At 41.9% G+C, this 15,228-nt stretch overlaps 2 protein-coding genes across 3 annotated transcripts; both read left to right on the top strand.

The window, feature by feature from the left end:
- The first annotated feature begins 4,025 nt into the window (after positions 1–4,025).
- On the top strand, positions 4,026–8,400 carry LOC145490702 (uncharacterized). Its single transcript, XM_081469794.1, has 4 exons — positions 4,026–4,093; positions 4,969–5,278; positions 5,719–6,477; positions 6,947–8,400. Exons 2-4 carry the CDS (start codon positions 4,969–4,971, stop codon positions 7,426–7,428), a joined length of 1,551 nt encoding a protein of 516 aa, XP_081325920.1. The 5' UTR covers positions 4,026–4,093; the 3' UTR covers positions 7,429–8,400.
- A 1,488-nt stretch (positions 8,401–9,888) lies between these two features.
- LOC145490841 (heme-binding protein 2-like) lies at positions 9,889–15,109 on the top strand. Of its 2 annotated transcripts, none has more exons than XM_081469953.1 (3): positions 9,889–9,986; positions 11,301–11,487; positions 12,294–15,109. In XM_081469953.1, exons 2-3 carry the CDS (start codon positions 11,301–11,303, stop codon positions 12,755–12,757), a joined length of 651 nt encoding a protein of 216 aa, XP_081326079.1. In that variant the 5' UTR covers positions 9,889–9,986; the 3' UTR covers positions 12,758–15,109. The 2 variants fall into 2 exon arrangements, with proteins under 2 accessions (XP_081326079.1, XP_081326073.1); XM_081469947.1 differs by lacking the exon at positions 9,889–9,986 and adding an exon at positions 10,050–10,264.
- The last annotated feature ends 119 nt before the right edge of the window (positions 15,110–15,228 follow it).

Here is a 15,228-nt window from a genome sequence, read left to right as displayed (position 1 = left end):
TGCGATGTAATTTTTTTATCGGCTCAAAAAAAAAGGGCGTCGCATTTTACTCAATTATAGTACCTGAGTTTCGTGTTCCATTCCATACAATCTGTTGGACTTTTGAAATTTGATTCACCTGAGGGCTATCATAGGACTGCTTTTATTTTGTGTTCTCCAGAACTGAACTAGCTACTCTCTATGGGCTCCTCACGCAATATAGAAAGAAACAAATCATTCGTTTACTCCAGAGGGAACGCAAAGGTTGCTTTAAACCTCAGCCCCATACAACACATGCCGTAGCTGTGGCTGGGACCGCAGAACACAGCCACGCGGCAATGCTTTTGTGTAGACTTTGATCTTTGCTGCGTATAAAAAAAGCAGTTCAGCGTGGAGGATAAAAAAAATATATAAAAAAGGCTCAGTTTCCGTAGCCTCACGGCCCTTCAGATAAAATACTTGCTTCAAATGACTCAACGACTAAATCGCTCACTTTGACATGCCGTGATGCTCTCTATAGATGCCAAATTTCCAACAGATGCCAAATTTCAAAACCTTGGTCCGTTATTTGGTACTCATCTTGCGTCGCGGAAAAAATCATTTCCAAGCTTCCATTTCGGAAACTAGGAGCCGAATCACGTTTATTCCTATCCTGACACAAGACACGACAGACAAAGACTAAAACTCAGTTGCAATATGTTGTCCCAAGCACTGAGTATTACCACTGATACTGCCGGTAGGTTTTGATAAAGTCATGATTTGCACTAAAAGAGGGGAAGGAAGAAATTAAAATGTGTCGTAGCCCCTTTTCTCTAGAGCTGGGACAGAGCAAAAGTTATTGCCTCTAAAATCAGGTATCCTTATTGTCTTTTCTAGGCATGAACTACAAACAAGCCGGCCGAACTCTGTTCTGGCGACTTTTCAGTTACGTTCAAGCTAAAAATGAAGAAGAAATAAAGATGAAGACAGTAAAAACTGGATAGACTGTATATATGATTGCCTCCTTTACCACGAATTAAAGGTCAACGAAAACAAGATGATAAATGTCGTCAACTTCGCCGGGTCTTTGAGGAAGAAAGGGAACAAAACAGTTATACCGCAACAATATTTACAATTCTCTCAGTTTCCCCGTGTTCTCGTTCGTCAAGTTTAGGAAATACCGCCGAAGAATCGTGAACCCGCCGCGATAAACGCCGATATTAAAGCCATCAACAAAGTCACTTCCTCTGTATGGGATCCCCATTCACTGTAATATGAAATAGCTGATTTAGGCACAAGGAAGTTGCAAACGTTCATTTATCATATCTTTATCGTTTTTTTAATATGTGTACTTTTTAAAAATTCTGTCAGAGTAGTAGTTGGCCTGAATGAAGTGACATTTTTCCATAAAAGCTTGTTTGTTGTTCGTTGCCTATGGTTCCCAATTAAATGTTCGTCTCACAGTTAGACTTCTTAGTGAGAAGAAGTAAAAGAAATAGCAAACCTTTTCATGACCGCTTCAGTTGCCTGCCTTAAAATGCTGCGTTACACGAGGTAGGCAAAGAAAAAAAGAAAACAAACTGAATCACTAACAACAATAGCCATCTTAGGTTGACAGAACATGGTAGCCACATATCCTGTTTTAGTAGCGATGCAGGTCATTTAGCAGACCATGAAAAAAAGAAAAGACAAGAAGGAACAACTAAAGGATAAAGGAAAAAAAAAGATGCCTGCATCGACCTCGTCAATAATGAACACTTCAATCTCTACTCAGAAGTCCTTGAATAACATGAGGCGACGACGTTACTGTCGGCCTTTATGAAGATAACTTAATTTACGTTTTAGGGACCGTTCATTTTTTATCAGGTAGGGGGGCTGGTGGGATTTGCGGGGGGGGGGGCCATGCGAAAAAAAATGGCTTTCGAGGGGGGTCCATCCCAAAAAAATAAGGGAAAAAGGGGGGGTCACGTGAAATATTTTAGGAAAACTTTAAAATGGCATAATGTTTGAATATCAAAAAAATTGCTATAGAATAAACATAGAAGGCAGGATACAAATTTATTACAAACTTTCCTTCTACTTTAAAAAAACGTTTGGCGACAAAAAAGCATTTGTAGTTACTGAAAAGAAGTATTTAACACTGTTATTTTCGAATGCAACTTTCACTGGCACTCATCTTCATCTTCACTGTCGTCGAGTTCTTCGTCGCCGCTTGTGCTGCTATGGGAGTCTCTTTCACCGATGCTGCAAGAAGCAGCAATGCTTTCCGTCAGAGTGTACTCTTCAGGGTACATGAAGGTGTAAACATAATCTCTGACTTCCTGCTCAAGGTTGGTGGTGATTCTGCTTCTTGCAGCATTGATGAAATAATTCCCTTCCAAGAGCTGTGCGATGTATGGCCCATCTCTTCTAAATAACGACGTGGCAACATCCTCAACTTTAATACACCCTTCCGGGACGGCCGTTCTAGGAGGGTACACAAGGCATTGTGGAAGATCATTTCCTAGCGGGTTTCCAACACAGATTCCATAAACTCGTTGGACGTTGTTTTCAGTCCGCTTCCTCTTTCTTTCATTTGACTTTCTGCGGTTTTCTTTTTTCCTTCTCGTTTTGTTGATGTGCTGTGCATGTTTGAGTATGCCCTTGAATATGCTGTTATAATTGCTCTTATTTTCTAGTGCTTTCATGTCCTGCGTGACCTTCGTCAACTTAGCTTCTATACATTTGATCTGTTTTACATTAAAACTGTGGGCATTCATCAATTCAGATGAGGGAAATGCCAATGAGAGGCGAAATGCCACACGCTCAGGGCGAGCCATAACTAGGAGATCCGAAATTGACTTCTCTTTCATTTGATTTGTTTTTCAAACAACAGCTCTCTGTAGTATAGGGATTGTAAATATTGTCTTCACAGTGAGCACAAAACGTGAAGTAGGGGGATAATAGAGAAATATTAAAAAAGTTGAAATCTAAATATTGCTTGTTCAATTTTTTGGGGGGGCGGGGGGTCATCCCAAAAAATGACCGCTATAAGGGGGTGGGCCACGTGAAAAAATTGGTAAGCTGAGGGGGGGTCATGCGATTTTTAAATGGTGCTTCCCAAATCTCACCAGCCCCCCCCCCCTCCCTCATAAAAAATGAACGCTCCCTTAAGACCTGTGGAGAGCTTGAAGTAAGTTTCATTGAAAAACCTCAGAGGGGAAATATTTTACGTCCAATGAACTAGCACAGCAGGACCATCAAATTCTATTTGTTGAAAGAACAGATTTGAAAAGAAATTGTTTCGGAAGAGTAACGTTCCGTATGGGGACTATTGGTATGGCAGGATTTCGCAAAAAAAAAGAGTCGAGATGGCGGGATAGGAGAACCCTATTGTGTAGCTTCGTATCAAGTAGCTTTTGACCCTTGGGTGATCATTTTTGCATGACTCCAGCCTTGCTATCCTATTCTAAGAGGGTAACAGAATTTTAAGAAAATATCGCCGAAGAAAATATCGACGCATGGACGTATACTTTTCAGCTAGCGACACGTGCCGTTTGCACCTTAAATTTAAGGGGGCACGCGACCACTTTTGGACAAACAGTAAAACGATCGCAGATATAGATAACAAGCAACGCATTGAATTAGTGTTGACATGGTAAGTGAAAAAGTTGCCTTGTCATGAAATTACGTAACATTTCAATTAAATAACGTGAGAGGGAGCGTGAGAATGAAGGTTTCGCGTGATCCAGGCCATCAAATGGCAGTGACTTGGAATGTGCATCTTCACTTAAGACTTCAAGACCGTATGACCTTGTATCGCCAATTTATTTAATGTGTTGGTATGTTCTTCATCTTTCAAGTAAACTTTAAAAGATTGTTTTCTACCGAAACAAGCTTGCATGCATGACTTTAGCCTGGCTATCATATTCTCAGTGAAAAGCTTATAAAAGACTGTCTGTTGTGTCCATGTGCACGTAAATGTTATGAGAAAATTAAAACCCGAAGAAATTCAATATTAAGTCGCTCAAGCACGTGCGCCGGAATTCTCCCGGGAAGTGTCACGTGACGTTTTGTTATAAATCTTGTCAGTGTGCAGTTCAAAGTCTTTACACGCCAGTGTCAGAGAGGAGAAAACAAGCGAACGTCACTCAAGGTGAGTACAAACTAAGACAAAAGTTTTTGTTACCCTCGGCCTTAAGCACTTTTATTCTAGAAGTACTGAAGTTGAAGATGCTCCGGTAATAATTCCAGAGGATGTCGACCTAAGCCATTTAAGCAATTTACCGGCAGCGAAAGAGCTGATGTCCTTCTTCCGGCCGGCCTTCTATAGTTGAATGCGTAATAAGTTACGTAATCCATAACGAACACTGTTAGTTTACTGTTATAAAGGTGACTGGGTTCTTGTATGGAGTCGAGGTGGATATTGGAGGGAACAATGTTTGAATAGCTTGCTTCTTAACTTAAATTGTGATTTGTTTATAATCACTAGCCATCTTTATAGCATTACTTGAGCTGGTTAGTCGATATACAGTTTTCCTGTTCAGTTCCTGCGTAACCCGCATAACTGCAGCAGCATATAAGGGAAAACAGAAAACAGTATGGAGGGCGGGAAAATTTCCGGGCTTCAAAGATCATTTAATAAACCGATGACTCTCCCTCACAAGCATCTATAAATTGACCATAACGTGACATAGCAATGAAAAATAGTATAACAAAAAAAAAATGTTTCAGTTATACAATCAAGAGCACGGATGAGTGTGATTTAGGTTTTGAGTGCGGCTTCGAACAAACGCCGGGTTTAACTCGGCTATCGTGTCATGCGTTTCGTGATCCATTGCATGAAAACCCTTAGATGACTTATTTGAAATATTAATTCACCCGAGCTAGGGCTATCGGAGGGACAGCTTTTGGGTTCCTCACGCAATGGTCCTTGTCAACAGCGGCTTTCCCCGGCACCTCACGGTCCCTCAGGTTAAAGCTCCTGCTTCAGTTGACGCGTCGACTAACGCACTTTGATGTTCTTTATAGATGAAGGTGGTTGGTTTACTACTCGTGGTTTTCCTGGTCTCTACAGAGGCCAGATTTCCAAAGCTTGGCACGTTATTTGGTAAACTTGATATTCCATCTACCGCCAAAAAAGTCATGTCCAAGCTTCCATTTCGTAAACCAGGAGCTGAATCCGCGACACCCTATGCTGAACCATCTGCTAAGAAATCACCTCCAGCATTCTGTGACTCGCACGACTGCCCTGAATTTTATGAAGTGAAGCAAGACGCGACAAGCTACACGTTGCGATGTTATCCTAAGCCGTATCGCTGGGTCTCCACCTCTGTTACTGGTGAGGTTTTGATTTGGCCATAATCTGTACTGTATTTATACAAGAACGAGAGAGGGTATAAATTCTAAGGGTGTCTTAACCCCTTTTTTCTTGGAGCTGAGCAGATCGATTTTGATTTTGATCGATCGATTTTGATTTCAAATTTTTGCTTTTGCTACATATAACGAAATACGTTTTAAAAGTACGCCGTTAATATTGAATTGTTTCCTGGGACATCAGTGCAACTAATCACGCATCAGGAATGGGCACGGAACATTGTCGTCCCCAATGCTACTTGTTTTAAAGTGTTTTCAGGAGACCCGAAGAACGGAGGCTCTGGGGACGAGAATGGGCAGGTTGAGCTTGCTCGTACGCGCGCTTGCATCGCTGGTGAATACCAGGGTTATTTAACATAATATGTTTGCCTTTGAAGTCATGTGTCCTTGTCATCTCTTTTATAGGCAACAACTACAAACAAGTCGGTCGAACCGCGTTCTGGCGACTTTTCAGTTACATTCAAGGTAACAACGAAGAACAAATGAAGATTAAGATGACAGTGCCAGTTACAATGCAAATCCATCCAGACACGAAAACCGAATCCTTCAGCAAGAACGACTATACCATGAGCTTCTTCATCCCGTTCAAACATCAGAAAGATGCCCCTGCTCCGTTCGCTGAAGATGTCCAGCTGACAGTCGTGCAGCCGTTTTGCGCCTATGTCAGGGTGTACGGAGGTCGCTCTAATATCACCATGATTGAAGAAAACTACAAAGCCCTCGTGGAAGATCTGAAGACGAATGGTCTTGGTGATGACTTCCGTACAGATATGATCTATTCCGCCGGGTATAACGACCCCAAGAGCGTAAAGCAACACAACGAAATCTGGCTCGTTAGTAAAAGGCAAAACCCGGCTCCTCTTCCTGAAAACGAGAAAGCTCAGTCAACGTTTGGCAAGTACTTTGGAAAGATATGTGGTAAACTGTCATTCAAAGATATTGATTTTCTTTCCATGACAAAAAAAGTCATGTCCAAGCTTCCATTTATCAAACCAGGAGCAGAATCCCCCGAGCCCTCTACTGAAACATCCGTGAACAAATCGTCGCCGGCATTCTGTGGCTCAAACGACTGTCCGGACTTCTATGAAGTAAAGCTGAAAGCGACGGACTACACTTTGCGATGTTATCCTGAGCGGTATCGCTGGGTCTCCACAACTGTCACAGGTAAGCCTCTAATTGAAGTACTGCCGCATTTTGCATTAAAAAGGATGAAGTGTTAATTAGAGTATTTAAGCTCCTTTGTCAGGAAATAGAATAGAAATTGGGGGTTTTCAATGATGAATCATCTCGCGCTAAAACCGCGCGTAAACTTCACTAAGCGAATGGTTATACCCCGTCCTGCTAGAACAATCCATTCTTTTTCAATTCGTCGTATGAAAAGCTCGTTGAAGTAGGTCAATGCGCTTATGTTAATACACACTGTTGCTCCCTCAAACCATGGTTATTTTCAGACCAAACAGCTCAAAAAAATGTAGCCTCATCGGGTGTAGGGTAGGGGAGGGGGGGGGGCGAATATACCTATATCAAGAGCATGTGGTCATGCCTACATTGCTAGTAAAACCCCTCTCTTGTTGAACACATAATGCGATTATTATCGTTAGTGAAATCATGTATTTTTTTGTCTGGTTACTAGGCGAAGAATCCAAACAAGCCAGTAAAACTGCTTTCTGGCGGCTTTTCCGATACATCGATGGTAAAAACGCGAAAAAAATGAAGATAAAGATGACAGTGCCAGTAGCAATGCAAATCCAACCAGTCGCAGAATCCGATTCCTTCTGCAAGAACAACTACACCATGAGCTTCTTCGTCCCCTTCAAGCATCAGAAAGATGCCCCTGCTCCGTCAGAGGATAGTGTCCACCTGACTGTCTTCCAGCCATTTTGCGCCTATGTCAGAGTGTATGGGGGCTATTCAAACATGAAGAGGGTCGAGCAACACTACAATGAGCTGGTGAAATCTCTGAAGAGGGATGGCCTGGGCGAGGAGGATTACCGTACCGATGCAATTTATTCAGCTGGTTATGACAGCCCCTGCAAGTTCTTAAACCGACACAACGAAATATGGCTCATTAGCAAAAAGCAAAACCCAATCGAGGAAGAAGTCGGGACCCTGTAAACTATAAACGATTGTTGTACTAAATAGCAAAAGATATATACGCTGAAAGATTTTTCTTAACAACAAATGAAACACCTTATCATTATGTCGTGTCACCTGCAGACTTATGTTAACCTGAAAATCTTCGTGCCTCTCTTTCAAGATAATTTAGTTTTAGTCTAATTACAAGTGTAACTTGTAAGCCCCACATGTACGCACTACGGACCTAAGTTTCATAACAACAAGCTGAACAACATATCTTCATGCGTTACCTGCAGACTATTCAGTTTTGTCATACACGGGTACAGAGTAGTTTACACGCATGCCTTAATTTTCTCGTTTTTTGTCGTTAGTATTGTTTCTCATTCAACTTTGTGTATAGCTTTTGAAATAAAAAAATATACCATTAATTACCCAAACTGTTAGCTGTTGATGACTGGCTAGATTAACTTACGAAGTCGGGGATAGATGGGTCGATGCAGATGAAAACTGACTACAGGGCTTGAAACCAAGGGGAGGGGCTTCTCTATAACATTAATGAGTGTACTGGTCTAACATTTAGCGAAGTACCAGAATCTCCTTTTTGTCATTTTCCCTCCCAAGAGGTACCAGTTCCAAAATGGCAAATTAAAATGTTGCTGACCGTTTCCTACTCGATAAGCCAAGCTTACGGCTTTCTCCATCAAAAGGCCATTACTACTTAAGATTTGAGAAGCGTAAGCGTATTGAGTAATCGACGTGTTTACAACGACTCCCTTCATTTTTAGGGCAAGTTCTTAAGATTCCGATTGCTTGAATTAATTGTAGCAGGAGGCCATAAATATCACACAACCCACATCTAGCCTGCAGAACAGGTAGTTCCGCGGAGCAGATCGCGGAGCTCAAAACACCAGTTCCAAGCTGGATTGTGAGGGCGGGGCGTGAAAAAACGCGACGATTAATATAGGATAGAGCTTAGGGCAAAACCTGAAGAAACATTACATAAAATAGTCCCGCAAGTACATATATGTACACATGCGGGAAAGTAATAAAGAAATATATGAAGATGGTACAGGAACACGCCCAAGGCCTTAACTGGCCTTTACTACCGTTTTACAGGCACAACCAGTAAAACCGCTGTTATCTTAATCGCAGATTTTGAGATTACTTTGTTTCTATTAATATCAATCAAACTGCTCAAAAACGAAAGGTTTCGAAAGCACGCGCTACTAGATTTAAAGGAGCTACGTCACGGTTTGCCCATATTGAAAAGTTTAGCCTCAATTTTTCAAATTCCTCGTTTGCAATCCGTGTTAATCTTCTCCATCCTTAGCCATCCTTGTTCCTTTACGGTTTATCATTATCTCTTTGGTGTTCTTCTATCTTAATAAACTGTTATTTTCAGGTTTCCTACTATTTAAAGGTAATTTTGTATGTGGCCAAAATAACTCAATACCGTGACTGAGCCCCTTTAAGTAATCCGTACACAACGTGATCTCTCAGACAAACACTCGATAGGCTCGTTTCTAAAAGCAGGATTTCGCGGAGAAAAACTTGATGCCCGCAGCTGAACAGCTCACCTTAATTTACTACGAGCAATATCTCGTTTGTATGAAAATCCATGAGGACATGAGAACGAAAAACAAGTGAGCGTGTGAGCGTGACATGCGGGCGGCGTAGACACGCTCGCAGTCAACGCTCGCACGCTCACTGTACTTGTTTTGCGGTCTACCCCACGAATTTTCAAGCAAAAGAGAGACTGCTCGCAGTCTAAGTTCTTCGTAGTCCTAGTTGTCGTTATCTTCGTGTAGCGAACGAATATTAGGTGATTAGTGACGTGAGCAAAATGAGCTCCACCGAGTTGCTGTTGCCAATATTCTCCGCATCCGCTTGCGGGTTCTCAGCTATCTAAGAAGCTATGACTGATCCAAATATACAATAAGGTAAACACGAGCGAATTAAACAAACGTTCCCCGAAAAACGTGACTCATCATTTTAAAACTTGACACTACTGACAGTAAATTTGATGTTGTTGTTTCGCATATTGTAGGAAGCGAGGACTGGAATTTACCTAGAGAGCTAGAGTTCCTGTAAAAAGCGTGTCGATTCTTATATTTCTCCTCAATTTATGCCGACTCATGATTGGCAGCCTGATTTTCTTCCCTTCCCGGGTCGCGGGGGTGCGATGACATTAAAGATATTCTGGGCTTGTTCCGAGTGTTCCTGATCCACTTCCATTCCTAATTTTCCAAAACTTATGTCATAGCTTATACATATCGTGGATAACAGTTTTCTTGTTTCTTGGCGGCGTGAAATTTACAAACGGACTTAAATATTTTGTACGCTTTCACGAAAAGACGATCACAGCAACAAAAATATCTCCTCAAATTCCAAAACACGTGTGGTTGGTCACGAACGAACTTACCGCCACGTGCGAAGTCACGTTTTTCGTTGAGATGGGTTTGAAATCACATGACACATTACAAAACATGCAATATTTATAAACCCTGGAACAACAGCACCGGGACTCACTCACGATAAGGAGCGGAAAACTCGACAGCCGAGTAACGTTTCATTCCAGTTGAGAACTGTTCTATAAGGTAAGATTAGTAAGACAGCTTTTAGCTTTTATTGACTTTTCGAGGAGTGCTAATGAACTTCCGAATGCAAAAGAATTCTTTGTTAACTATTACAAATTATGCATAAATGTTTCGCATTATATAATTTTGCAGTAAGTCATGCAGTAAGTAATCACGAAATTTCGTATCTGCAGAGTTGACTTCGGTTGTAACTGTTCTCAGTGTGAGCGAATTGACTATAGTCAGTTATGAAAGAGAACGAGTTAAATTTATTGCAGAGGCATTTCAGATTCAAGGAGGTTAGATATTTGTGTATCAGTTGCGTAACACTGTCAATACTACTGTATCTCTTGATTGTAGAGTTGCAAAGGACGAGCATGCTAATCTAGGCCCTATTAGGGTTTAATTTTTTTTCAGGATACATGATATTTTTATAAAACGTTAGTGGGACACAGGATGTTTGGACGAAAAAGTTACGGGATATTAAGATTAGATAAAAATCATCATCGACTATGATAATTGTTAAGTTTTGCAACGTACTGGGATTTAATTACGGGATGCGGGATATTTAACGGGCTGTGGAATACTCAGACCCCCCTAATCAGGCCTCAATCTACTATTATATTTTTAACGCTAGTTATTATAGTCGTTCTCCGCAAATGTTTGGAGTGTACGTTTTCCGATTCGTTTTCCCGGTTCTAAAAGCTCCGTCAGTAGGGCAAAAGCTGACTTGTTTATACTTAAGTAACAATAAATTAGGATTAGCATATTATAAGAGAGCAAATTTATAGCAATGGCATTTGAGATCTAATTGTTGGATTTTTTTATGTCTCAGTCTCCCTTAATTATAGCCTGTAGAACAAGGGATACGGAGAGAGAAGAGCGCGGATGCGTCATACAGTTACGTAATTCGTGCGGAGTGTATTTTGAAAAATAGAACACAGGCCGCGCAAGCTCTTGACTGTCAGTAGTCTCTCTTTTCCTGCTCGAAAATCCACAGGGAAGAACGCCAACGAACAGTTCGTTCGCGTTTCTGTCCTCAGGGATCTTTTGAGCAAAAGAGCTTAGGTATGCATTATGTCACTGTTGATTCAATAGGGGCTTTGATGGTATGCAACGAACGTTCTGTAGACTTTGTTTAGTCCTAAATATGTCAAAATCACATAAAGTCATTATTGTATAATGAATTTCCCGTACAAAGTCTATTATATAAAAGGCGTTCGTTGCGTAACAACAAAGCGCGCTATTGAATCAACAGTCTATACTTGGGCCGCTTGAAAACAGCGTGTCTACGAAAGTCCTCCGTCCGACTGACCTGGTTTGTATTGTTTTCAGATGCAGATCACACTCGCTGTTCTAGCACTTGCGGCACTGTCTTTTGGTGAAGCCAAACCAACCTCGGACGAACCCAAATTCTGCAACGGACTTGAATGCCCGCACTTTAACACCATCAATAAGACTGACAAATATGAAGTCCGTTCCTATCCAACGCCCTACAAGTGGGCGTCAACAGTAGTAGCAGGTAGGAAATTTGTTCTTTTTGTTTCAGCGGTTTACTCTTTCCTGTTATATCCAGCTAGACAAAACGGTCGAAAACTGAGTGATGCACTACCGAGTAACGTGTAAAAATTTCAAAGGGTTAAAATTTAGCTTAAAATCGACTGAAACAGATAGGAAGAAAGAGAAGAACCTTGACAAGTCGCGGAAAGGCATTTCGATACGCTTTTGATTCATGTAAGCGGCCGCCTACATCGTCTCATCAGGGTCGCACAGGGAGGGAGTGGGGGTCGTCTCTGGCACGGTTCACGAATGGAAGAAATAAAGGATCACGGATCACGGAGAAAAAAAAATTCGTTTTCCCGAATCACGAAATTAAGGAAGTAAGATACTCTTTTTAATGACCTGTTCTTACACTCCAGGCAGTGTTTGAAGAAAGTAAAATCGCGAATGGTTAAGTCAAGGCTCCATATTGCAAATCGCATACCTAAGTCACTCTCGATAGACGACTCCAACCATTCGGAGGACTTGTGTCTGGAAATCACGTAAAATAGAGTGGTAAAATCACGAATATCGGTTAGTGATTCAGGTTCTTCACGGGTCACGCAAAACCTTCAGGACCTTCAGGTCACGAGTTACGAAGAATAAATTTCCTAAATTCACGCTTCACAGAAAATTAAGTCAGCTAATCACGCATCACGAGAATACCCCTGTACGACCCTCTCTCATGTATGCGATACCGCGGCGAAGGAAGGACCCGGATAATACATGTTTTTTGCTGTCAGAGAACGTTCTAAACGCATTCCAACCTTCATTGTTTTGTGTTGCCAGGTTATGAGTATGACGACGCAGTTAGAATGGGTTTTATGCGCCTGTTCAAGTACATTGGGGGTGCAAACGTGAAAAAGACGAAAATCCCCATGACAGCGCCAGTTGCAGTGGAAATTCAGCCAGGGCAGGGTCCCTTCTGCAAAAATAACTTTACTATCAACTTTTTCGTTCCTTTTGAGGATCAAGCTGATCCAGCAGCCCCCACTGAGGAAGATGTTTTTATCTCAACCTTACCAGCGATCACTGCTTATGTTAAGGTGTATGGTAGTTACTCGGACCTTGATCTTGTTCAGAAGTATTCCGAAGAGTTGGGCGAGGACCTTGTTAAAGATGGGCTTGGTGACACGTTCAGAAAGGATGTGTTTTTCACTGCTGGCTACGACAGCCCTTTTAAACCAATAAATCGCCATAATGAGATCTGGTATCTCAGGAAAGATTCTGTTGCCAAACCTATCCTAGTCTAAATAAAACTGATTGAACTGTTTCATGCTACAGCGAACTTTGTAGAAACCGGTATTTCAACAAAGTGCAACATAGCATCAAAAAAGTAATTAAAACTCTTGTATTCCTTGTCTACAGACTTCAGACTTAACTTTGCATTTGTCGATCATGCAGTTCTTTGAAAGAGAAGATAGAATGAAAAACGTTATGGCGCTTCCATCTTTTTTCTTTCCTCCATAACCCCCTCGCTCCTCCCTTATCTCTCAGTGGGATCGCCGAGCTTCAATGTTCTCTTTTTTTTTCTCTCTCCTCCCCTCCTATCCCCATAAAAAAATTTTGCGCGGAAATTTTTTCTTCCCTGTTTCTTTATTTCTCGTTTGTTGAGCGGCCCAATCCATTCCCCACCCACTCTAGTTCATATGGTTTTCTGATTCCTGCGTTAATCAGGGGCTAGTGAGTTGTGTGTATGAGTTCACAGAACGCTATGGATCTTCGGCGTGTATCTATATATCCGGTCAATTTAATCTTGGCTGTAGTGTGTCATAAACCAATCCAAATCTAGCCTGCAACGAAACTCGAGAAAATCGCTCTTTCGGTTTGCGAAGCAAGGTGGTACTCAACAGTACTCAATTAACACTCGCACGCGTAACTAGGCCAGTTGCCCTTTGTCACACCCACAATAATACTGTAACCTTCACAGAATACCGCCTTGACTTGCAGCCGCCCTGACTTTAGAAACGTTACTGCCAAGTTACTATCCACGCTCCTAAAAAGGTTTACTTCAGGTTCTAGTACTTTTACAGTTTCACGCAACGCCCCTCCCCGCTATGCGTTTCGCGAGGCAGTCTCAAAAAAACCCAGCGCCGACATTCTTTTGGCTCGTCACGCACCCCTTGGAGAGGAATGCGTGACGAGTCAAAAGTTCTTTCGTTCCAGTCCTCTGCACATACCGGTGTCACAGTGATATGTGTATCCCCGTGATATGTGTATCCCCGCACACATATCACAGTGATATGTGTATCCCCCGTGGGGATACACAAAACACTGATACGCGCCTGGGCATTCAACGAACAAAATGGCGACTCGGTTGCGAGGTTCCAACGAGCGCTGTAAAGAGTAGGAGAAACCAGAAATGAATTCGCGCCCAACGGACCAGATTAGGATTTCTTGAGTTTGGTTGAGTTCCAACCGACTCGACTGTATATCTGACTAAAACTTCGAACAGCGGATACACATATCACTAATTATTTTATGGCGCAGTGATCTCAGTGTGTATCCCCTAAACACAGCCGTTAGATTGGCTATCTACCTGATCGAAGAAAAGGGCCAATTATTGCCGAAACGTGCTGGCTGCTTACTCGCGACGACGTTTATACCCAGGTTGAGGTTTGCGGAGTTTGCAACTCGAATGTCTAAATATCTAAACTGAAATCGCGTGCAAGGGATACATATATCACTATAGTTATTTCATGGCGCAGTGATATGTGTATCCCCATAAACACAACTGTTGTAATACAGCGCATCAACCTTGTCAAAACTGCAGGCAATATTAGCACCCGACGTTTTTACACGGCTTGGGTTTACTGGAGTTTGAAACTCGATAATTCCACTAAAAACACGTGCACGCGTGCACGGGATAATAAGGGATACACATATCACTGATTATTTCATGAACTAGTGATATGTGTATCCCCATGGACACAGCTGTTATATTGGCTTTCTACCCAAGAAGAAAAATGCCCATTACATTTGCATTGTCAAAACTGACCTGCTAGAAATATTCACACCCGGCATTTATTCATAGCTTGGGACTGGAGTTTCACTGACCTCGGTTGTACACGACCGCATGCGGGGGATACACATATCACTAATTATTACATGGCGTAGTGATATGTGTATCCCCTGAAGACAGCCGTTATTTAGGCTAACTGCCGAAGAGTAAACGTCGATTATCATGAAACTTGCTAGCAATATTCGCAGTATAGCAATGTATACAGCTTGAGACTTAACATATCTTACAAAAAGTCGAACTTAAAAGGGGGTGCAGGGGATACACGAGTGCCACTAATCATTTTATGGAGAGCGGGTCGAAGCAGTGATACGTGTTTCACTCCACGAATAATTCAGATGCAAACAAGGCGATGAACAGTGGAGAATCTGCGTTACTCGAGGGGTGAGAATGTACCGCGCAATTAATATCGTCCTAGAAATCCCGTGCCGAGAAACTCAAATTGAAATATATCTAGATCCATTTGGTCTTCCACTTTAAATTCATTATATCCTGCTCGCAGAAAATCAATTAGGATCAAGAACACAATTCCAGCAGCAGATACGTAAGCTTTTTCAAATTCAAAAATAGAGATTTCTGTTTTAAGTCTGTTTGGGTTAGTCGTTCGTCCAGTGAGCGACCGGACGACGAGAGCGCTTTTACGGAGGATATTGCTATTTAAAGTGGAGGGGAGGGGGGTGGGGGATACACATATCACTGGTCGCC

This window comes from Orbicella franksi, chromosome 1 (assembly GCF_964199315.1).
Source record: "Orbicella franksi chromosome 1, jaOrbFran1.1, whole genome shotgun sequence".
NCBI lineage: Eukaryota > Metazoa > Cnidaria > Anthozoa > Scleractinia > Merulinidae > Orbicella > Orbicella franksi.
This window is presented reverse-complemented; position numbering and strand designations above follow the sequence as displayed.

Excerpts from the sequence above, each read along its gene's own strand:
- LOC145490702 (XM_081469794.1), top strand. The coding sequence starts at position 4,969 with ATGAAGGTGGTTGGTTTACTACTCGTGGTTTTCCTGGTCTCTACAGAG. Across the intron at positions 5,279-5,718 it reads GGTCTCCACCTCTGTTACTG|GCAACAACTACAAACAAGTC; the intron begins GTGAGGTTTTGA and ends TCTCTTTTATAG. Across the intron at positions 6,478-6,946 it reads GGTCTCCACAACTGTCACAG|GCGAAGAATCCAAACAAGCC; the intron begins GTAAGCCTCTAA and ends TCTGGTTACTAG.
- LOC145490841 (XM_081469947.1), top strand. The coding sequence starts at position 10,214 with ATGAAAGAGAACGAGTTAAATTTATTGCAGAGGCATTTCAGATTCAAG. Across the intron at positions 10,265-11,300 it reads GGCATTTCAGATTCAAGGAG|ATGCAGATCACACTCGCTGT; the intron begins GTTAGATATTTG and ends TATTGTTTTCAG. Across the intron at positions 11,488-12,293 it reads GGCGTCAACAGTAGTAGCAG|GTTATGAGTATGACGACGCA; the intron begins GTAGGAAATTTG and ends TTGTGTTGCCAG.